Raw genomic sequence first — 24,564 nt, 5'->3', positions numbered from 1 at the left:
TAATACTTGGCTACTCAATATATATGTAAGAGCTCATCGTCAAGACTCTTCATTTTCGATTCATACAACTTTGTATTTATTATTATAACCGTTTATATTATGAATCACTTTGCAAATATTAGCTCTACAAAAATTTCAATTAAAACAAGGTCATTTTGTCATGGAACAACATAAAAATAGATGGACAAAATAGGATAAAAGCATTACATACAGTTTATCTATTTGCTACCTTAGTTTTAATTTCTTTTATGCAAAGATGATTTTTATAAAGTAATTTATAATATGAAGGGTTCAGATTATAAGCATGAAATTTTGTGACCCGAACAAGAAAATTTTTGTGTAGGGTGTTCTTACTCATTCTTGAATAGCCATGAATTGTTTTTACTACTCAACTCATTTTTTTCATTTGCACACCTTATTGATTTTATTCATTGATTTTCTATAACTTTTTTAACACGACGATCACAAATAAGTGGGTCGTGCATGTGGTAAAAAATGATGTGTTGAAATGGAAAAAGATCCTCACCGGATCCTTTTCCTAGGGATCCCGTGATCGTGATCATGACCGTTCATCGTACATCATGCGGTCATTTTTCGTTAGGTAATATTTATATTTAATTTTAAAATTTGGAATGATTTTTGACCGCATGATGTACAATAAGCGATCACGATCACGGGATCCCTAAGATCCCTAGGAAAAGGATCCGACAAGGATCTTTTTCCGTATTGAGATCTCTCGTAATAATACTAGACTTTCTAATATGGAGTGATTTCTATGCATCATTTTGCACCTTTTGTAGTCTCACTAATTTTTATATTTGATTCTCTTTTAATTTGTTCAATTCAATGACTAAAAAAGGAGTTCGTAGGAACTGAAAATATGTGTGTGAAAATCATTTTTTTTCGTCTATACAACAACGAATGTATACATTGTAAGTCATGATTATCATCTCATATCCTAAGAGAGAAGGAGAACGCGTAATATTCAAATGATTAAACAAGACTTTGACGAATAAGTTTGAAGATGGTACTAAGAAAAATCAAGTTCAGGTTGGTCATCCATAATTTCAATTCTTCAAAACTGCATTCATGTGATCTAGAGTGCCCTTATCCAAGTTTAATCACTTTCTTTCCTCCCTCTTTATAAAAATATATTTGAATTTTGTGATTGGAAGATGGAGATATCCAATACTTCCTCAGCAAGTAGTCCTCTAGTACACTACTGACTACCCCACCTCAGGTATATATTGTACCATTCATTCACACCTTTTTGTTCCCATTTTTCACTTAATCCATAATATCGAAAGTGTATAATTCATAAATTTTAGAATTAAGGATTAATTCCACGGAATAAAGATAGGACAATATGGGTATACATCATTCAGTATCCAATAAATACTGACCTATTACATGATTCAAAAATATTACAACATCTGTTCATTTAATATTCACAACCAAACACCCTTTTTTTAATGTTCATTACAAATATGATCATACTCATCTTCTTCCATGTCAATCAATACAAAACCTTCCATGAAACCATTTCATGATTCGCTGTCACCTTCTTCCCCCACTGCCATGGCTGCCACGAAATAAGGGGACGGATTGGAGGCGGAGTCGATGGTAGAGACGGGTGGGAATGATGGAAATGACGAGGTTGGGTCGATAGAGGTGAAAGGGTTGAGTCGACGGAGGTGACAGGATGGGAACAACCAGAAGGAGGTGAGGGATTGACCAGATCTCCCATGAAGGAAGAAGATAGGCATTTGGTTATCCACATAACAAGATGTAAGTGTCGCAAAATTATTGATCCACGTAATGAGTGAGTATTTTGAGTACTGATTGGTAAGTTCTCAATACCCAAGTATTATGCATAAAGATATAAACCACAGTATTATTTGGTAAATGTGTCTAGCAAGGTTGCTTTAATCTTTCTCTAAGCATCAAATTTGAATGGTAATGCAGCTCCCCTTCAAACCATTTTTTACCAAGCAAAATTTTTTGGGTGGGTTGTGCAGATGTGGGTTATATGACATATAGGTGGTAAATGGGCCATTTTATGTGCTCTTTAACCAAAAAAAAAAAAAAGAAAAAAAGACTTTGAACAACAACGGGGTGGTGGCGCGGTTGGCTAGTCCAAATGATTTCTTTTGAAATTATATTAAAACAAAAAACATTTCAACTTCCCAATTTTAAAAGATATCTCAAGAGTTCAAATCCTTGCTCTCTAAATGATTCTTTTGCAACTATAGAAAAACGAATAACATTTCCACTTCTAACGATAAGAACAACACCATGGTCTAGTAGTGTTTCTATTTCACAATTTTAAGAAGATATCCCAAAAGTTTGAATCATGTTCCCTAAATGATTAAGCAAAAAAAAAATATATATATATATATATATATATATATATATATATATTTGAGATTTCAGGCTCAGCTATCCATCCTTTCATCTGGTCCGTATAAATAGAAAAAAGTCAAACTTTATAGGCTATACCAAATATAAACACTACTGCAAACCGTGGCTGGTACTAGGAAGTGGAAAAAAATTTCCCAAATCCCAAACTGAACTGAAAAAATTCCGATCTCAAATCAAAAATTTTCTAAACCGAAATTCTCAAAATTTTTGGGATGCTATTCCATACCGATTCCGAAATTTCGGTATGAGATTTGAGATTGTCTTCTCAATATTTCAAGAATCCCATACCAAACCGAAAATATATATTATTAATTATTATATATATATATATATTTATTTATACAAATATATTATATATATTTTTTTAATTATAGTTAGAGTTAATTTCAACCATTGGATTGTTTCAAATTGATCTGTGCCGTCCATTCATTGTTAGGGTTCTCCAGCTCTGAGTTCTCTCCATTCATCTCAATTTTGAAGCATTTACGACTCCACGGAATTCTCACTCCAGACCGACAAACGAAGATCTACTTAGCTTGCTCGAATCAAGTAAGTGCTCTGTTCCTTTTGACATTCCAAAGAATACCCATTTCTTCTGCGCACCCTTTGTCCAAACCCTCCATTTATTTTGGCCTTTTATCCCCACCCTGTTGCCATTTCAGTCTGCAAGTTCATACCTCAGGACTGTGAATCTGGATCAAACTTTGCTTAAATTTAGTCGGTTTAGTTTAATTGGGCTTCTGTGTCTCTGTACTTCATATTTCGGATACTATTTTTTGCATTTTTTGCGGGATTGAAGAATGTTAACTTAGCTGCCTGCTGTTCATTGTCAAATGGGTAAAATCTGTAGTTCTCTGTTATCTCTTTTGTATGGGGTGGGGTTGGATCTACTTTAGTTACAGTGACTTTGTAAATTAGATTTGTTGTGAAATTATGCGGTAAATTGTATTGTGGGTTTTTTTATATGTTGCTCACCACCTGTTTGATAAAATAAGAAACGGTATATTTTACTTGCCTATGATTATTGAATGCAAGAAAATGAAGAAGCTTTTTTGCGCGTAGTTCGTAATATTTTGGGTTTTTTCACAGAATCATGTTAACCGTAGATGGAAAAGTTCAATTTTTTCCCATTTCATTATAGGGTATATTATCAATTTCCCCCCTGAACTTGTGACCATTGGCCAATTTCCCTCCTGAACTTTAATTTTGGCCAATTTCCCCCCTCAACTCTCATAATTAGTCAATTCCCCCCCTGAACTTTAATTTGGCCAATTTCCCCCCTCAACTCTCAAAATTAGTCAATTTGCACCCTACTGTTAATTTTTTTTATTTTTAAATTTTCCATTATTCTTTCTAATAGCTTCCAACAAAGTAGTAAAATTAACATAAACTCACCTGCATAATATAGGGTAAAATGTACAAAAACATAATACAGTTAGTATGTGACATGGGTTGATTATAAGAAAAAGTTATGAATCGGGTTTAAAGCATGTAGAAGAAGAAATAATAACAAAAAGAAATAATAATCCTAAACTCATGGATCAAACCTATTTCAATAAAATGGGTTATTCTTAATAAGAAGTCGAAAATTATGAATAGACTAGCCATTTTTTTACTAAAGCTCGATTCTCCGCAATTTACTTGAACTTAGCTTTCACTTTTATAAAGAAAATTGTATTCACATACAAAAATTTACACATCAATCCTTTTTGTTATCAATTTTGTATAGTCAAAAATCAAATAAAATTACTCCATACTGATTTATTATGACTAATAATACTATCTATGATAAATTGTAAAATTCTAAATTTTAATCTATTTGTAATAGGATAAAGATATAGGAACATGATTAACATACATCTTATTTAGTTTCTTACACACACTTGTTTAATTATGATCAAATTAAAAATTTAACAGTAGGGTGCAAATTGACTAATTATAAGAGTTGAGGGGGGAAATTGGCTAAATTAAAGTTGAGGGGGGAAATTGACTAATCATGAGAGTTCAGGGGGGAAATTGGCCAAAATTAAAGTTGAGGGGGGAAATTAGCTAATGGTCACAAGTTCAGGGGGGAAATTGATAATATACCCTTCATTATATTGCCTGTTCTACCAGCCCAAAAGATAATATTGTTATGATTTTGTTAGAGCTTAGACGATATTTAACAGGCAATGTATTGCAGTAGATTCGGACGGGGATACAGCTGCACAAGTCTAAACTACCACAAGTCTAAATTTCTCAAATCTGTCTAAATTTCGCGAGTCTAAATTACCACAAGTCTAGATTCCAGCCCTAGTTGCAGAGCTTAACCATTACATGTAGCCCTCTTTGAAGTACAATTCATAATTTCATTTTTCAATTTTAGATTCCCGATTTGTCCTGAAATCCTGAAAATATTTTGGGATTCTCGAAAATTTGGTTTGAGATTGGTCTTCAAATTTCCGTCCCAAAAAATTTCGGTTTGAGATTCAGGATACTAGTTTCGGTTCGGTATCCCATACCGAACCGGCCCTAGCTGGTGCTCCCACATTTTAGAGCAGCAATAAGTAACCAGTAAGTATGGCATTACTCATTGTGTGACAGACAACAAAAACTAACCATTTTCCGGTAAATGAACCGCTCTAGCACCACTGACCGTATAAAACTGCTTCCCGAGCAAAAATGCAGAACATTATTACGCCTAGAACCATGTTGAAAAGGTATGCTGATGGGGGACTTGTTAATGGAGGGGATGTCACTAAAGAAACGTAGTGTGGTAGAATTCTTTCACTTTTATTGATCTAAACAAGGATTACAAAATATATAGGAGATCAGATACATTCCTGATCCTAAACTATAGCCTACAAACAAGGAAGTCAAATACATAACAAGTAAATAACTAATTACCAATTTACGATATTTACTTAATCAATTGAGATATCTTCTTTAACACTCCCCCTCAAGTTGGAGTGTATGTTAATGACACCCAACTTGTTGAGTAATGTTTCAAACTGCATTGAACTTAACGGTATAGTGAAGATGTTAGCTGGTTGATCAGTTGTTCGTATATAAGTTGTACGAACTATTCCTCCTTGGATCTTCTCTCTCACCAAATGACAATCAATCTTTATATGCTTTGTTCTTTCATGAAACACCAGATTCGAAGCGATGTATATGGCTGTTTGGTTGTCACAAAACAACGTGATTGGTGGTGGATGACGCACTTTCAAATCCTTTAAAATGTTCTTCAACCATGTAATCTCACATGTGGTGGCCATGGAACGGTACTCAGCCTCTGCACTGGAACGAGAGACAGTAGTTTACTTCTTCATTTTCCAAGATATCGGTGCTTGACCAAGTTGAATGTAGTAACCTGCTATCGATCTCCTTGTGTCTTTGCATCTAGCCTAGTCGGCATCACAAAATGCCCTTAACTACAATGATGTTGTAGATGGCAATAATATACCTTGTCCTGATGCTTTTTTGATGTATTTGAGAACCTTGTGAGGTGTGGTTGTCAAGGTTTTTCCATAAACTGACTCCACATGTGCACATCATAGGCTAAGTCCAACCTTGTTATGGTCAGGTAAATCAATCTACCTACAAACCTTCTGTACGATGAAGCATCGACCAGAAGCTTTCCTTCTGTCTATGTGAGAGAAATATTTTGCTCTACAGGAAGTCATGAAGGTTTGGCACCTAAAAACCTAGCATCATCTAATATATCAAATGCATACTTTCGTTGGCATAAAGTGATGTTGCTTTTGGACCGTGCGACCTTTATCCCCAAGAAATATTTAAGTTGGCCAAAGTTCTTCAATTTGAATTGTTGTGAGAGAAACTACTTTGTTTCTTCAATTTCTTGTAAATTATATCCTGCCAAGATTACATCATCAACGTAGACCAACAAAGCGATGAAGTTACCTTGACGACTTCGGATGAACAATGAATAGTCAGACCATAATTGGTGAAACCCCACGGTTTTAAGAACAATGGAAAATCTAATGAACCATTGTCTTGAGGCTTGCTTTAAACCATACAAGGATTTGTGTAGCATGCATACTCGAGTCTCCCCTTTTCGTCCGAAACCAGGGGGTAAGTGCATGTAGACTTCCTTGTCAAGGTCACCATGTAAAAATGCATTGTTGACGTCGAGTTGGTGCAAATGCCACTTGTGCACGACAACTACACTTAGGAGCACACGAACAGTGGTCAATTTAGCAACGGGAGCAAAAGTTTCTCGATAATCAACTCCTTCTATTTGGCTATATCCCTTCGCAACCAACCGGTAGCACTCGATGGTCCCATCAGGTTTAAGTTTGACCTTGTACCCATTTGCAATTGATCGGTCTTTTATGAGGTGGAAGCGGAACAAGGGACCAAGTATGGTTGGCCTGAAGAGCATCTATTTTGTGTTTCATGGTAGCACACCATTTTGGATTTGGATAGCCTGCAAAAAGGTGGTAGGCTTGTGGATGACTATGACATTAGTGACAAAGGTTTTATGTGTGGTAGAAAGGCGAGTGTAAGATAAATATTGAGAGAGAGGGTGAGAAGTACCTGATGACTTGACCACATTCGTGGAAGATGAAGAAGCAGGTCTTGACGGGAGAGAGGTCTCTACGTGGAAGTCCTGCAGAAAAGTGGAAGGTTTGGTAGGGCGTGTGCCATGACGCGGTGGTGGTGGGGCAGCAATAGCAGGGTGAGCTGGGGTGGGAGATGTAGGTAATGGCGGTGGGGAAGATAATATAGGTGAGGTGGTGTCGAGAGGGTTGGTATTAATGGATAAACATGGTGGGGTGGTGGGGATTGAAGCATCGACATCAGGAAAATGTGAGGAGGATTCTGTGAAAGATGAATGTGGGAGAGTAGGGGACGGATCAAAAGAGAGTGGTGAAGGGGTAGTAGTGGGCGAAAAGCTGGGAGCAGCGGAAGAATGTGAGGTTTGGTATGGAAATTGATCTTCAAAAAATGTCACATCCCTTGACACAAACCTTTTGAAGTGTGATATCAAATAAACGATAGTCCTTTTGACCATAAGGATTGTTGGGTTTTACGACTCAAAATTAGGATGATGCAAAGAATTAGGTTTGTGTTACCTATTTGGTTTTGGTGTCCTATTTGGGTTTGGATTTTGACTTCTTAGTTGGTGTCCTTGGTGGAGAGATTTTGTTAATTACCTATTTGATTAGGATTTGTATTTACTTCCGAATGGGATTCTTAATGTAACCTAAGTCCTATGCACTATAAATAAGACCTTAGGGTTAGTGTATTTTGTGTGCCTCACCATGGCTTAGAGAGTTTTCTCTAATTAGGTTTTGGGGTGGAGGTCACCGTTTGGAATCATGATTGCATGGCAAACATGTGGCAATTTGGTGAGAGTCAATTTGTGAGTTAAGAGAGCAATTTGGGAGAATCTTCTCCGTTTGTTTGAGTTCTCTACTTGTTTGGTTTAGGGTTTGTAATTTGTGGGATATGGGTTGTGAGAGTTTAAACACTCTTTTGTAATCTCCGCTTGTTTAGTGAAATTCTTTGCCGTGCTTCGCTCGTGGACGTAGGCTTTACACCGAACCACGTAAATCTCTTGTGTTAGTTTGAGATTGTTTGTTTTAGTTTTCACATACGACGTTGATATTAGTACTTTGTTAAAATTCGCTTCTGTTTGCGCATAAAAGTACAACAAGGATACCCAAGGAAAAGACAACGATGTGCACGAGGATCAAACTTGGAAGGTTTTTGTGCATGAGTGGATGCAAAACATAAACACCCAAAAACACGTAGATGCGTGTAATTAGGTATTGGTATGGTGTTTGGCCTTGAAGAAGAGGTGTGGGTGTACAATTTATGAGATGAGCCTAAGTAAGAATAGTGTCCCCCCAAAAACATTTAGGAAGGTTGGCTTGGAAAAGTAGGGCTCGAGCGACATTTAACAAGTGCCTATGTTTGCATTCAGCAACACCATTTTGTTATGGTGTGTTGACGCAACTAGTTTGGTGAAGAATACCTTTGAGCTTATAGAATGTGTCAAGTTTGAACTCAGGTCCATTGTCACTTCAAACCACTTTGACTTTAGCGTTGAATTGATTTTCAACCATGTGAATAAATTGAACAAGGAGATCTTGTGTGTCAGATTTGTGTTTCATCAAATAAACCTATGTGCGCCTAGTGTGATCATCAACAATGGTGAGAAAATATTTGACACCTGAAATGGAAGCAACTTGATAACCACCCCAAGTGTCAACATGTATTAATTCAAAACATAACTTAGTAGATATGGAACTTAATGGAAAAGTTTGTTTAGCAAATGGGCAAATGAAACATTTATTTGAATCACAAGGTTTAATGTTCAAAAAGGGAAATAACATGGACACTTTATGTGATGGGTGCCAAAAGCTAGAACTCATGATGGTTACGGTATTGCAAGTTCCCTTCCTTGGGAGATAATAGAGTCCTTCCTGTTCAATTCTCGTCCCAATCATCTTCCCCAAGCGTAGGACATGTATGACACAAAATTGTTTTAGAAAAATGGTGATGTATTGGGAATCATAGGCTAATTTGCTAATGGATATTAAGTTTAACCTAAACAATGGCACACATAGAACATTATCAAGGACAAGGTTGGGAGAGAAAACCACTTGGCCGACATGAGTCACGGTAGCTAGGGAACCATTTGGTAATTCAATATTATGGTTTTCAACACGTTTTGAGCTTACTGTCATGTTACTTTGCACACAATTATGGATCAATTATGGATTTCGTTTTCTATGTGGAACAGTTGGACTGTGTTCACATAAGAAAACCTCTCTTGCAGGTTGAGCCACATCTGCTGTGCATCCTTCCAATATGACACTTCCTGAGATTTCTTTTGACATGGAACCGAGCAACCATGGTTTCACCAGATTATTGCACCGATTCCATTGTTGTAATTCTTCAACTTGTTCATCAATTGGCTTCTTGATCGTTCCATCAACAAGCCCTAATTTGTTTTTGACCGTCAAGGCCGTGGTCATGGATTGCACCCATGTACCGTAGTTGTCTTCCATGAGCGGCTGCCGCACAAGTATGGCGCCAGGCTGATCCGATTGGTGGAGGTAATGTGGGTGATTAGGGTTTTCCCACTTTTGATGCAAAGTGATGCTTGAAGAGGTTGACTTGTCTGGTTTGTCGCCCATGGCTATGGTTGCTAGGGTTTGTATTTCTTGTGTTGTGGTCTTCCCAGATTGATCATTCTGGTACCATCTAAGGAAACATAGTGTGGTAGAATTCTTTCACTCTTATTGATTGAAACAAGGATTACAAAATATATAGGAGATCAGATACATTCCTGATCTTAAACTAAAGCCCACAAACAAGGAAGTCAAATACATAACAAGTAAATAACTAGTTACCAATTTACAATATTTACTTAAATCAATTGAGATATCTTCTTTAACAATGTCTTCCATGAAATGAAAGAACAGCCCTTCCAATTGCCGGCGGTTGTTGCATTCTGCGTCTGCTTCATACCCTTTTTTGCATTATTGCCTTGAGCCGCCTCTGCTTCTTTGTTAGACTCTGTTATAGAGGTCTTCTTCGGGGGAAAATCAACAGCAGCTTGAGGCTCTGCAGCTTCTTTCACCTGCAAAAATAAACCAAATTAAGTTGTGGAAATAACCTCTACCAAGAATCATTATTCACGTTCCCCGTGCTGCAGTTGTGGGTTCTCTCTCACCTTCCTTTGCTGCTGTTTTATTTCTTTCTGTTTGCTTAGTGCTTCGAGGGAACTTGTTGGATATGTTCTTCTGCATGTTCTTTCATTGTTATGGTATTCGTCAGGGGCTAATCGAGTACATTTAATCTGAGGTAATTCTGCATCTACATCCACAGAGGAAGCATTCTTTACGTTTAAGGCATTACTGTGTCTTGATTCACGTTGCGGCCTGCTTGTTCTTTGATGTGTAGCAGAATGCTCGTCATTAACTAATTGACGACGATGTGTACCAGAATGTTCATCAGTGACTGCTTGAATACGATCAGTCTGAGGTTTAGGTACTACATTGACAGAGGAAGCAGCCTGTATCTGGTAAAGCTGAACATCTTCCTGTGGCTCACTACTTATATCATCCCAGCCAAAACTTTTTTGTACAGCAGTCCAGTCCATAAGTGAACTTTCGGACGATAAGATAGTTTCATCATGTTCATTAGCTCCAGATGCAGATGGCTTGTCACGGTAATCATTACCACTGGCACTTGCAAGCATCGTACACTTTCGCTGCTCAAAAATGTCCATACTTTGTTGTTGCGGAGTCTGTTCCTGCATTGTGAACCATAAATAAGCAAGGTCTTAGATCAATTTCTTTTGCATCGTCTATATATACGAAAAAGTTAATCAGCATTCGTGTTCAACATTCTCACCTCTTCAATATCCATACGAGGTTCTAGTAGCTGTTGGTTTCCAAAATCAGATGCATTGTTGTTAGTACTCGATCCAAGTTCATGACAGTTTGCAGCATCCACATTCTCACCTGATTTCTTCTTTACGCAACAGACAACTAAATCCCTCTGCACAATTAAGTTGCAAAAACCAATCATGTAATGCAGTGGCAGCAACACAAAATTAAACAATGTTCAAAACCATAAGTCATTAAAGTTTGCACATTTACATTAAATACCAATTTGGCTCGAAGGGGTTTCAATTTTGATCCATTCAATGACTTCAAAACCAAAAACCCTTCGAACCAAACCAAATAGGCTTCGGTTTCACAATGAAAACCCCTCAAGCCTCCAGTTTAGAACTTACCTCATAAAAATTGTTAAACAATGCTGCAAATTATACATCATATCGATAACATTATTCGGAAACAATAACCCCAAAAAAAGAACAAGAATGGTGACCTGATTATCATTAGGATTGGTTTGGGGGATGTACTCATGCATAACCCAGTCGGTCTTTTGGGATTTACGAACACGACCTTGGTAAAAAGTTAGAATCCTTTTTTCACCGATGACAGTTCTTTGGTCTTCAGTCTTGACCAGTTTTTGGGTACTAGTGATCTTCCAGAAGCCTTCCTTCGTTGCCCTTTTGGTCTGGTTTTTGCTGTTTTTTTTGTAAGTGCTGAAGAAGTACCATTCTTGATTAGTCGAGTCGATGGGTGAAAGCTCTGCATAAAACACAACATTTGTTCAAACCCAATTGCATATAAAGATTATCAGACTCGTTCAAGGAAAGGGGTAGCGTTTTTCGCACTGCATTTTCAGCTGTTTACACCTCAAAAATGAACATTTTATAATTTTTCGAACTCACAGAAGAGTGCAGAAATCACTGGCCTTCGTAAAATTGTCACCCAAAAAAGAAAACTTTTAATTAAGAACTGGGATTGGTAATAAGTTGCATTAGGATTAAACCCAATTTCCTAAACAGTAAACAGAGATTCAAACTCATTGAACTGCAAATTGAAAAGTTTTAGTAAAATTCTCATTAAAAAAAAAAAAAAAAAAAAAAAAAGATCGAATTTTTTAAGAACTGGGTTTGATAATAAAGTTACATTTGGACTAAAACCCAATTGCCTAAACGGAGTGTCAGACTCATTGAACTGCAAATTCAAAGTTTTTACTAAAATTTTCAGCAAAATTAAAAAAAAAAAAAAAAATTAAGAACTGGGTTTGGTAATTAATTTACATTTGGATTAAACACAAACACCCAATGGCAAATTCAGATTATCAGACACGCTGAACTAAGAAAAATAATGAAAATACAAGACCTGGGTTTTGAAAATAATTACCAGGCAAGTCCCTTGGCTCGTGGTCGCAGATATTGATTTCAGGGATGACGTCGCTGAAAACGTAATCCGTTCCCTTGAGCTTCATCTGCAAGTAATATCCGATCAGCTCTTGTCCTGTGGGGCGGAATCCGAATCCCACTGGCAACACCTTGTCACCTACTCTGGTCCAGTGGAATCCCACTGGGAACTCCTCGTCACCTACTCTGGTGAAGTGGATTCCATTGGCAGCCATCTATCCTTGATGAAGAAGAATCGAAATCTGGGTGGGTGGGTTTGTATAGGATTAGAAACACAGGAGAAAGAGTACGGAAACTGCCTTGGGTTTGATCAAAGTGTTCGGCTTTCAGTTGTTGCTCTTCTGCTTAATCGACGAAGACGTTAAACTTGTGCTTCTGCTTTTAAATAGGAACGGGAATCAGCAGTCCTGATGACCATGCATTTTTTTCTCTTTAATTATTATAATTTATCCTTTGATCAAACCCCTCTGGGAAGTTCGTTTTCCTTTTCTGGGAAGTTTTTGTTTTTCGAAACTTTTATGGGAAGTTTAGATTTTAGAATATTTTACATTTTGTGTTAAAGAAGATATCTCGGATTAGTATAGTAAATCTTGTAAATCTGTTATTATTCTTTACTTACCTGATAAGGTTTGACTTCCTTGCTTTTAGGCATTAGTTTAGGATTAGGGTTGTGTCTTTGCTATATATATTGTAACCCTAGCTTACGGTATAATATGAAAAACATTCTGCAATATCACATTTCTTTAGATTTTGGAATCTGCCCCAAGTCATAAAATCTGTCAAAAGTTACGGATCCTTTTCCTACATTGAAGTACAAATCCAAGAGTAATGGTATATGTAAATTCTCTTAAAAGTGGGCTTTAAACTTTTTATCATTTTATATTTTGCATCTTGTTTTATAAATTTAGCACGAGAATTACTATAAAATTGTAAAGTGGTTAGAAATCTATGGAAAGTTCTACTTTGAGAGAGTTTCTTTAGTATTTCTCATAAATCCAAAATCAAATAATGATAAAAACGCTAAGAAATTTTCTTAAAGTGAGATTTTTCATGGTCCCTTTGTCACTTTAGAGTTTAACATTAATTTTTATTTCAATATTATAAAATACTATTAAAAAACATAAGATAACAGAAAATTTATAGAGAATTATACTTTTGAGAATCTCCTTAACATTTATCAATAATAGAAATGATTTATTGGAGTAAATATGTTTTTATTTAAATATTTTAATTGCTATGTATTTGTCTGTTGTGGTTTTTATATTTTGGTTTATTACAACCATTAAATGTATATAACCTAAATTGATTTTTAACCTTATCTTTTGACAAGGAGTAATCTCCTTCACTAACTTTGCAACGTATACTTTATCTTTCTGCATATATATAAATATATATATATATAAGGAATATATAGAGAAACAACAGCGTATATATTTTTCTTAAAAATTGAGTTCTAAGCAACATATAGAAAGGGTGTGAGTTCGAAAGTTCTTTCATTGTGCAAGAAAGAACTTATCAAAGAAAGAAGGTTTTGAGTTGTTTTATCCTGGGAAAGACGTGGTGTTTGTGTACTGCTTGCAGACTTTGGGCAGAGCCACGAAATATCCTAAAGAAAGCGACTTAGTCCACGACTCATCCCAAGAATCATTCACCACTCAAGGCTTCTACATTTTTTGGGTAACTTCATTCCTTTCTATTTCAGTTTACAACATGATTTCTACACTATTAATACTTGGCTACTCAAAATATAAGTAAGAGCTCCTTCTCAAGACTCTTCATTTTCGATTCATACAACTTCGTATTTAAGATCATAACCATTCATATTATAAATCAGTTTATAAAGATTAGCTCTACAAAAATTTCAATTAAAACAAGGTCATTTAGTCATGGAACAACATAAAAATAGATGGACAAATAAGGATAAAAGCATTACAAATCGTCTATCTATTTGCTACAGTTGATTGACTAAATGACCTTAGTTTTAATTTCTTTTATGCAAAGATGATTTTTACAAAGTGATTTATGACATGAAAGGTTCCGATTATAAGCACGAAGTTTTGTGAACCAAACAAGAAATTTTTTTAGGAGTAACTACTCATTCTTGAGTATGTAGCCAAGAATTGTTTTTTCTACTCACTCTTGTTTTTTCATTTGCACACCTTATTGTTTTTATTTGTTGATTTTCTGTAACTTTTTTAAACTAACGATCACAAATAAGTGGGTTGTGCATGTAGTGAAAAATGATGTGTTGAAATCTCTTGTAATAATTCTAGACTTTCTAGTATGGAGTGATTTCTACGCATCCTTTTGCACCTTCCATGGTCTTACTAATTTCTATGTTTGATTCTCTTTTGGTTAATTTGTTCAGTTCAGTGACTAAAAATGAGGAGTTTGTAGGAATTCAAAATATTTGTGTGAAAATCATTTTCCTTTGTCTATACAACAACGAATGTATACATTTTAAGTCACATGATCATCATCTCATATCCTAAAAGAGAAAGAGAACACGTAATTTTCAAATGGTTAAACAAAACTTTGACGAATAAGTTTGAAGATAGTACTAAGAAAAATCAAGGGTTTTGGTTCGGTATCTCATACCGAACCACCCCTAGGTATTCTTGTGCTTTTTAAAAAACTGTTTTTGTTATGTTGTCAGAATAAGCAGCTGCAAAAGAAAATTGTTAAGTGTTTATTAATTTTTTTTTTTTTTTGTAGAAGTGTTTTTAATAAAGAAAGCAGTGTCTAAATATTTAGTAAATTTTTATATAAATTACTTTGAATTGACTAAAAAGAATATATTATTTAATATGATGTAATAATTATTAAAAACAATAATATAAAAGCAAAGATTGTAATGTTATGAAACATGTTAAACATTTCATTATATGAGCATTAATTTACAACTCACTTGAGAAAACTCCTGTAGTATTTGATCCTTTTGACTCCTTTTGACCAAGTCTGCTGACGTGCCGCGCCTTTTTTTCTCTTTAATTATTATATTTTGTGCTTTTGATCAACCCCCTCTTGGAAGTTCGTCTTCCTTTTCTGCGAAGTTTAGCTCTTAGAATATTTTACATTTTGGAATCTGCCCCAAAAAATCTGTCAAAAGTTTACAAATCCAAGAGTAATGGTATAGGTAAATTCTCTCAAAAGTGGGCTTTGATTTTTCTATCTTCTCATATTTTGCATCATGTTTTACAAATTTGGTACGAGAATTACTATAAAATTGTACAGTGGTTAGAAGTCTGTGAAAGGTTCAACTTTAAGGGAGTTTCTTTAGCATTTCTCACAAATCCAATATCAAATAATAATGAGAAATGTTAAGGAAATTTTCTGTGAGATTTTTCATGGTCACTTTGTCACTTTAGAGTTTAACATTAATTTTTGTTTCAATATTATAAAATACGGTAAAAAAAATGAGATGACAGAGAATTATACTTTTGAGAGTCTTCTTAGCATTTATCAATAATAGAAATGGTTTCTACACTAATAATACTTGGCTACTCAAAATATAAGTAAGAGCTCCTTTTCAAGACTCTTCATTTTCGATTCATACAATTTCGTATTTATAATCATAACCGTTTATATTATAAATCAATTTATAAAGATTAGCTCTACAAAAATTTCAATTAAAACAAGGTCATTTAGTCATGGAACAACATAAAAATAGATGGACACATAAGGATAAAAACAATACAAATCGTCTATCTATTTGCCACAGTTGATTGACTAAATGACCTTATTTTTAATTTCTTTCATGCAAAGATGATTTTTACAAAGTGATTTATGATATGAAGGGTTATGATTACACGCACGAAGTTTTGTGAACCGAACAAGAAATTTTTTGAGTAGGAGTACCTACTCATTCTTGAGTATGTAGCCAAGAATTGTTTTTTTTTGCTCACTCATTTTTTTCATTTGCACACTTTATTGTTTTTATTCATTGATTTTTTGTAACTTTTTTAACCTAACGATCACAAATAAGTAGGTTGTGCATGTACTGAAAAATGATGTGTTGAAATCTCCCGTAATAATTCTAGACTTTCAGATATGGAGTGATTTCTATGCATCCTTTTGCGCCTTCTATGGTCTCACTAATTTCTATATTTGATTCCCTTTTAGTTTGTTCAATTCAGTGACCAAAAAGGAGGAGTTTGTAGGAACTAAAAATATGAGTGTGAAAATCATTTTCCTTCGTCTATACAACAACGAATGTATAGATTTTAAGTCATGTGATCATCATCTCATATCCTAAAAGAGAAAAAGAACGCGTAATTTTCAAATAGTTAAACAAAACTTTGACGAATAAGTTTGAAGATAGTACGAAGAAAAATCAAGTTCAAGTTGGTCATCCATTATTTCAATTATTCAAAACTGCATTCATGTGTACACTCCTATAGTCCTCGAAGCTTCACTAATACTAATAGTTCACTCAAAAAGGGACTGAACCTTTATATTTCTCGATAACGTAAAAACAAGCCGAAAAACTTAACCTTGAGAAAATGACGATATTACCTTTTAAAATGTATCACATGCAAGTAACGTGACTTAAATGAACATAAAATTAAATAAAATAGATTCAAATCTTTATAATAGGGATGAAGTTAGTAGGTTTTTTAATGAGTTTAAAGATTTATTTTATCGAAAAAAAAGTTAAGAGACTTAATTTCACTTGGATAATAATCAGTGACCAAATCGGCAATTTACTGTGTATTTAAAGCTAAAAGTGAGAAAAAAGTTTAGGAGCAACACATCTGAAAGTATAAAACTACAAACTTTGGCTTTGAAATAATCCTCTTCCATTTCCGCACTTTTCCGGATTCTATTGCAATTGGCATTGCCATGGTTGGTTGGTTTTCATCTCTGACGTCATTAACTCTCTACTAAGACATCTCAATGTGAGATCAAATGAGAGTAAATACATGAGATTCGAGGGACATAACGTGATCCAGAGTGCCCTTATCCAAGTTTAATCCCTTTCTTTCCTCCCTCTTTATAGAAATATATTTGAATTTTGTGATTGGATGATGGAGATATCCAATATACTTCCTCAGCAAGTCTCAAGTACTTCCTCAGCAAGTAGTCTTCTAGTTCACTACTGACTACCCCACCTCACATATGTATTGTACCATTCATTCACACCTTTGTGGTCCCATTTTTCACTTAATCCATTATGTCATAAATGTATAGTTCATAGATGTTAGGATTAATTCCACAGAATAAAGGTAGAACAACAGATTTTTTTTTTTTTTTTTTTTTTTTTTTAAAAAGACGACTGATGGTAAGCCATTGTTATCCACTCCTTTCAAGAACTCAACAATATTACAACATCTGTTCATTTAAATTCATAACCAAACACGAATTCCACTGTACTCATAACCAAACATCCCTTTTTTTAGTTTTCTCTTATCTGTGCCGTTGCATATATGATCAGCCTCCGTCAATCAATACAAAAGCTTCCATGAAACCATTTCATGATTCGCTGTCACCTTCCTCCCCCACTGCCATGGCTGCCATGAGAAATAAGATGGTAGAGACGGGTGGGAATGACGAAGATGACGAGGTTGGGTCGATGGGAACAAAGACAAAAGCTGAAGGAGGCAAGGGATTGACCAGATCTCCCATGAAGGAAGAAGATAGGCGTTTGGTTATCCACATAACAAGAGATAAGTGTCACAAAATTATGATCCACGTATCAAGTGAGTACTTTGAGTACTGATTGGTAAGTTCACAATACCCAAGTGCTATGTATAAAGATATAAACCACAGTATTATTCGGTAAATGTACCTAGAAAGGTCGCTTTAATTTTTCTCTAAGCATCAAATTTGAATGGTAATGCAGCTCTCCTTCAAACCGTTTTTCACCAAGCAAAATTTTTGAGGTGGGTGGTGCAGCTGTGGACCATAACATATAGGTGGTAAATGGCCCATTTTGTATAATTGTATGTAGTTTTAGAAAATATAAACACAGACCTTGAACGATAACGGGGTGGTGGCGCAGTTGGCTAGCGCGTAGGTCTCATAGCTTCTGAGTTATCCTGAGGTCGAGAGTTCGAGCCTCTCTCACCTCATTTCTTTTTTATCCTTTTCCGATTATATAAAAAACAATACATTATATTGAGATTCCAGGACTAGCCATCCATCATTACATCTGGTCCGTAGAAACAGAAAAAAGTCAAACTCTATAGGCTATACCAAATATAAACACTTCATCACTGCAAACCGTGGCTGGTATTACTCATTGTGTGACAGAACAAAAACTAACCATTTTCTGGTGAATGAACCCCTCTAGCACCACTGCCCGTATAAAACTGCTTCCCAAGCAAAAATGCAGAACATTATTACGCCTAGAACCATGTTGAAAAGGTACACCGAGGCGGGACTTGTTAACGGAGGGGATGCCTCCCATGAAATGAAACAGCCCTTCGAATTGCCTGTGGTTGTTGCATTCTGCGTCTGCTTCAGACCCTTTTCTGCATTATTGCCTTGAGCCACCTCTGCTTCTTTGTTAGACTTTGTTCTTTGATGTGTACCAGAATGCTCGTCATTAACTAATTGACGACGATGTGTACCAGAATGTTCATCAGTGACTACTTGAATACGATCAGTCTGAGGTTTAGGCACTACATTGACAGAGGAAGCAGCCTGTATCTGGTAAAGCTTAACATCTTCCTGTCTTCTGGAGTGCCTCGAATCAACTGGTGGCTCAATAAGCATAGCATCCTGGTCAATAGGTGAATTTACGGCAGCCCAGTCAATAAGTGAATTTACGAACCCTTCGAGAGTTTCACCATGTTCATTAGCTCCAGATGCAGATGGCATGTCATGGTAATCATTACCACTGGCACCTCCAAGCATCCTACACTTTGCCCGCTCAAAAATGTCCATACTTTGTTGTTGCGGAGTATGTTCCTGCATTGAGAACCATAAATAAGCAAGGTCTTAGATCAGTTTCTTTTGCACCGTCTCTATATACGAAAAAGTTAATCAGCATTCGTGTTCAACATTCTCACCTCTTCAATATCCATACGAGGTGCTAGTAACTGTTGGTTTCCAAAATCAGATGCATTGTTGTTAGTACTCGATTCAAGTTCATGACAGTTTGCAGCATCCACTTTCTCACCTGATTTCTTCCTTACGCAACAGAGAACAAAATCCCTCTGCACAATTAACTTGCAAAAACCAATCACGTAATGCAGTGGCAGCAACACAAAATTAAACAATGTTCAAAACCATAAGTCATTAAAGTTTGCACATTTACATTAAATACCAATTTGGCTCGAAGGGGTTTCAATTTTGATCCATTCAATTCAATGATTTCAAAACCAAAACCCCTTGGAACCAAACCAAATAGGCTTCGGTTTCACAACGAAAACCCCTCAAGCCTCCAGTTTAGAACTTACCGCATAAAAATTGTTAAACAATGCTGCAAATTATACATCATATCGATAACATTATTCGGAAACAATAACCCCAAAAAAGGAACAAGAACGGTGACCTGATTATCATTAGGATTGGCTTGGGGGATGTACTCATGCATAACCCAGTCGGTCTTTTGGGAATTACGAACACGACCTTGGTGAAAAGTTAGAATCCTTTTTTCACCGATGACAGTTCTTTTGTCTTCAGTCTTGACCGGTTTTTGGGTACCAGTGATCTTCCAGAAGCCTTCCTTCGTCGCCCTTTCGGTCTGGTTTTTGCTGTTTTTTTTGTAAGTGCTGAAGAAGTACCATTCTTTATTATCCGAGTCGATGGGTGAAAGCTCTGCATAAAACACAACATTTGGTTCAAACCCAATTGCATATAAAGATTATCAGACTCGTTCAAGGAAAGGGGCACTGCATTTTCAGCTGTTTACACCTCAAAAATGAACATTTTATAATTTTTCGAACTCACAGAAGAGTGCAGAAATCACTCGCCTTCGTAAATTGTCACCCAAAAAAGAAAACTTTTAATTAAGAACTGGGATTGGTAATAAGTTGCATTAGGATTAAACCCAATTTCCTAAACAGTAAACAGAGATTCAAACTCATTGAACTGCAAATTGAAAAGTTTTTGTAAAATTCTCATAAATAAAATAAATAAAAAGATTGAATTTTTTAAGAACTGGGTTTGATAATAAAGTTACATTTGGACCCAATTGCATAAACGGAGTGTCAGACTCATTGAACTGCAAATTCAAAGTTTTTACTAAAATTTTCAGCAAAATTTAAAAAAAAAAAAAAAAATTAAGAACTGGGTTTGGTAATTAATTTACATTTGGATTAAACACGAACACTCAATGGCAAATTCAGATTATCAGACACACTGAACCATGAAAAATAATGAAAATATAAGACCTGGATTTTGAAAATAATTACCAGGCAAGTCCCTTGGCTCGTAGTCGCAGATTTTGATTTCACGGATGACGTGGTTGAAAACGTAATCCATTCCCTCGAGCTTCATCTGCAAGTAATAGCGGATCAGCTCGTCTTCTGTGGGGCGGAATCGGAATCCCACTGGCAACAACATGTCACCTACTCTGGTGAAGTGGATTCCATTGGCAGCCATCTATCTTTGATGAAGAAGAATCGAAATCTGGGTGGGTGGGTGTGTATAGGGTTAGAAACACAGGAGAAAAAGTACGGAAACTGCCTTGGGTTTGATCAAAGTGTTCGGCTTTCAGTTGTTGCTCTTCTGCTTAATGGAAGAAGATGTTAAGCTTGTGCTTGTGCTTCGGCTTTTAAGGAGCAACGGGACTTGGCTGTTTAAAAATCAGCAGCAGCCCTGCTGACTTGCCACGCGATTTTTTCTCTTAAATTATTATATTTTGTCCTTTTGATCAAACCCCTCTTGGAAGTTCGTTTTTTCTGGGATGTTTTTTGTATTTCGAAACTTTTCTGGGAATTTTAGCTTTTAGAATATTTTGCATTTTGGAATCTGCCCCAAGTCATAAAATCTGTCAAAAGTTACCGATCCTTTTCCTACATTGAAGTACAAATCCAAGAGTAATGGCATAGGTAAATTCTCTTAAAAGTGGCCTTTGAACTTTCTATCATTTCATATTTTGCATATTGTTTTACAAATTTAGCACGAGAATTACTATAAAATTATAAAGTGGTTGAAAATCTGTGGAAAGTTCTACTTTGAGAGAGTTTCTTTAGTATTTCTCACAAATCCAAAATCAAATAATAATGATAAAAATTTCAAGGAAATTTTCTTAAAGTGAGATTTTTCATGGTCTCTTTGTCACTTTAGAGTTTAATATTAATTTTTGTTTCAATATTATAAAATATTGTAAAAAAAAATCAGATAACAGAGAGTTTATAGAGAATTCTACTTTTGAGAATCTCCTAAGCATTTATCAATAATATAAATGATTTGTTGGAGTAAATATGTTTTTATTTAAATATTTTAATTGCTATGTGTGACAAACGGTACCTAATTTTACGATTTTATAAATTTTAAAATGTGAATTTACGAGAATACCCTAGTGGCGAGGGTATTGATTTTCGTTGAGTGCTAGTTTATGACGCTTATGAACTATTACCTTACTGTATTTCAAAAGTATGTTGGTAAGGATTGTTATTTATTATTTCATTCATTTCATATTATTATTATTATTATTATTATTATTATTATTATTATTATTATTATATATTATTATTAAGGGTGGTTGGAAAAGAAAGAGAAAAAGGAAAAGGAAAGGGAGTCTACGGGGAGGAAGAGGAAGGGAGAACCAGAGAGAAAGGGAGAAGGTGCAGCGAATAGGGAAAGGAGAGAGGATTGAATGGCCCAATCAGAAAGAGAAGAAAGAAGGAGAAAGGAGAGAAGGGAGAAACGGGGAATCACGACCCACGAACTGATAACCTGACCCGATTGGTGTTCTTACCATTTTCGACGGGTTTTAGCCCATTTTTTCGGCGAATTGCATCAAACCAACGCTTGTAAAACCCTCCATGACCTTCCCTCTTCCTATTACACCTCAAAAATCAAGGGTTTTGGCTTTAAAATTGGGAGAAACCGCATGGTGGGGTGCGGTGGATTTGGGTTCAATTTACCTAAATCTAAAACTAATCACACCCATCTTTACCACCATTAGACTTCCCTTGAGGTTTGGAACAAAGCCCAATCAGTTGTAGGGGCAGCGGATCATCGAGGAGGAAGAATTGAAGCACACCCACACTTAGGGTTCCGCCAGATTTTAGCTAAATTGGGGCTTTTTTCCAACCAAATTGGCCTTGGTCTCAAGTATAAATTTTACTTTACTCTTTGAGATCTTCATTTTTGTAAATTTTGAGAATTTTTAGAAATAGTTGAGTTTCTGACAAACCGAGGCGGCCGATCGCCACCCGCGGCGGCTGGTGCTGTGGCGCACGGTCAGGAAGCCAACTTTGTGTTTTTATGCGAATTTTGTTATTCTAATTATGCCTTTGAGACCTAATTGTTGTGGGTTGAATATTAGTGTGATTGTTATATATGTTGGATTAAATGAATATATTTGGATTTGGTTTGAACTTTAGAAAGGCGAACTATGAATGGCTTGATCCTGTTTAGGGTACGTAGGTAGTCTAACGAGACATTAGATGCAGCCATACAATATGTGAGACTTCACTTTATGAGTTGATGGTTAAGTGTTGGTCATAATCAATGTGTGAGATATCGTGAAATTGAAGTGGAAAATAGTAAGTAATGATAGTTAATTAAACTAGTGTTTAGTTGGCCTTATCACCGATAATTATTCCCGCAAGTAAATAGTTCGGGAGTAGTGCGTTATAGATTTGTGCATTTTACGCCACCTTATATGTACATACATACATACATACATACATATATATATATATATATATATGAAAGCTTTACGATATTGTTAAGTTTTTGATTGCATCATGGCATATCCTTAGGTATATTACTGCGCATAATTATTTTGAATTTGAAGTAAAAAGGTGAACGCAGAACGCACAAGTAAGTTTAGGTGAGTATTTGTTGCGAAATGTGAGATGCATGGTTATGATTACATTTTACTTGAAATGATTGAGTTATGGCATGACTATATTTATGTTTTAGGCAACTCCAACATTGTCGTACTGGTTGCTTGTGAATCGTACATACCATTTATGTTTTAGGCAACTCCGGCTAACATACCATTTCATATTGATTTATTTCACCTAAGTTACTTATTCTTGTTGAGATATTTGGCATGGCATAACTGTGAGACTGTTATTTTGGTTATGGTTTTGAGTTATAGTCATGCATGTTATTTTCTGGGAAATTATACAGGTGTTACGGCGAGGGGCCACTGCCTTTGGTAATTGAAATTGGTTTGAAAAGTTTTGTTTCACTCACTCACATTTTCTATTTTTGCACCCCTCCAGGTTCTAGCGGCAGATTTATGTATCGATGAGGATTTGTGACACTTTTCAATACAGATGACTTCTTATGATGGTACAATCATTATCTTACCTTACTATACTATACCTATGCTTTGTATCACACGTGAAATGGGTCTAGACCTGCTCACTGCACAGTCGTGTACTTAGGCACTTTTAGATTTTAATTTATTCACATTTTATATGACACACCCCGACCGAGATCAGGGCGTCCTTGCCGTCACACGAAGGTGACATAACCATGTGCACGTGCGGAAGCTAATAAAGAAGTAATATAAAAAGTACGAATAATTAAAAACTAGCATACAAAGTACTAAAACAAGTGCTAGCGTAAGTGAGACGCTAAGTTCAGAGCAAGTCTACAACAGTCCAAAAGAAAGATGCGACAATAGTACACCCGAAGGTCACCCTACAATGGTGAGTGTCTGTCAGAAATGCCGGGACGCCCTCTGAGAAACCACCGAACCTGCTAGACCACTAGAACCTGGAGGGGCGCAAAACAAAAGCGTGAGTGGGCAAAAACAAAGCTTTTGAAAACCATTTATAAAAATACTTTCTAACCCCTCGCCGTAAAACCTGTATACTTCCCAGAAAATAAAAATACGCATAATACATATGCCATGCCGAAATCTCATAATGATATGCAAGTGCTCAGGTATAATCATAACAAGAACATGTAATCTGGCAGCCGGAGTCACCTAATGTGACCTGTACGGCTGCATCTAGAGCTCAAATCTCAAACTCAATAACTGAACCTGCCCACGAGTCGGAACCACCTAAAGTGGTCTGTACGACAGGCCTGGGTGTAACATATATATACGCTCTAGTGCTACGACCACGTGAAGGTTGTGCGAATAATCGCGGGTCACCTACGAGTCGGAACCACCTAAAGTGGTCTGTACGACAGGACTGTGCACCTAACTTGGATCCAAGCTAAGCGTGTGGTGCGGGAGGTGAACATCACGTGAAGGACTGTGCCCTACTCTGGGCGGGAGCACTAACACCGGGGGTGCAGGT

General features: G+C 36.0%; 2 protein-coding genes, 1 long non-coding RNA gene and 1 other non-coding gene across 6 annotated transcripts; 2 read left to right on the top strand and 2 right to left on the bottom strand.

Moving 5' to 3' along the window:
* The first annotated feature begins 1,445 nt into the window (after window positions 1-1,445).
* Window positions 1,446-3,482, top strand: LOC148699095 (uncharacterized). Of its 2 annotated transcripts, none has more exons than XR_015963718.1 (2): window positions 1,446-1,788; window positions 2,868-3,482. It is a non-coding gene; the product is annotated as an uncharacterized LOC148699095 (long non-coding RNA). The 2 variants fall into 2 exon arrangements; XR_015963717.1 differs by having other exon boundaries at window positions 2,858-3,482.
* A 6,171-nt stretch (window positions 3,483-9,653) lies between these two features.
* On the bottom strand, window positions 9,654-12,556 carry LOC137720377 (uncharacterized). Its single transcript, XM_068459441.2, has 5 exons — window positions 12,162-12,556; window positions 11,275-11,540; window positions 10,795-10,941; window positions 10,112-10,693; window positions 9,654-10,018 (listed from the first exon to the last, which is right to left on the bottom strand). Exons 1-5 carry the CDS (start codon window positions 12,391-12,393, stop codon window positions 9,806-9,808), a joined length of 1,440 nt encoding a protein of 479 aa, XP_068315542.2. The 5' UTR covers window positions 12,394-12,556; the 3' UTR covers window positions 9,654-9,805.
* Window positions 12,557-18,164: 5,608 nt separating this feature from the next.
* TRNAM-CAU (transfer RNA methionine (anticodon CAU)) lies at window positions 18,165-18,249 on the top strand. Its single transcript is given in 2 exon segments — window positions 18,165-18,202; window positions 18,214-18,249. It is a non-coding gene; the product is annotated as a tRNA-Met (tRNA).
* Window positions 18,250-18,271: 22 nt separating this feature from the next.
* Window positions 18,272-21,086, bottom strand: LOC137720817 (NAC domain-containing protein 101). Of its 2 annotated transcripts, XM_088695984.1 has the most exons (5): window positions 20,539-20,977; window positions 19,677-19,942; window positions 19,192-19,338; window positions 18,758-19,090; window positions 18,272-18,718 (listed from the first exon to the last, which is right to left on the bottom strand). In XM_088695984.1, the coding sequence occupies exons 1-5, from the start codon at window positions 20,726-20,728 to the stop codon at window positions 18,467-18,469; spliced, it is 1,188 nt and encodes a 395-aa protein (XP_088552110.1). In that variant the 5' UTR covers window positions 20,729-20,977; the 3' UTR covers window positions 18,272-18,466. The 2 variants fall into 2 exon arrangements, with proteins under 2 accessions (XP_088552110.1, XP_088552108.1); XM_088695982.1 differs by having other exon boundaries at window positions 18,272-19,090; window positions 20,539-21,086.
* Window positions 21,087-24,564: the final 3,478 nt, after the last annotated feature.

The sequence above is a fragment of the Pyrus communis genome, chromosome 1 (genome assembly GCF_041283825.1).
Source record: "Pyrus communis isolate YQ-2024b chromosome 1, ASM4128382v1, whole genome shotgun sequence".
Lineage (NCBI taxonomy): Eukaryota > Viridiplantae > Streptophyta > Magnoliopsida > Rosales > Rosaceae > Pyrus > Pyrus communis.
Note: the sequence above shows the minus strand (reverse complement) of the source record. Positions and strands in the feature narration are given on the sequence as shown.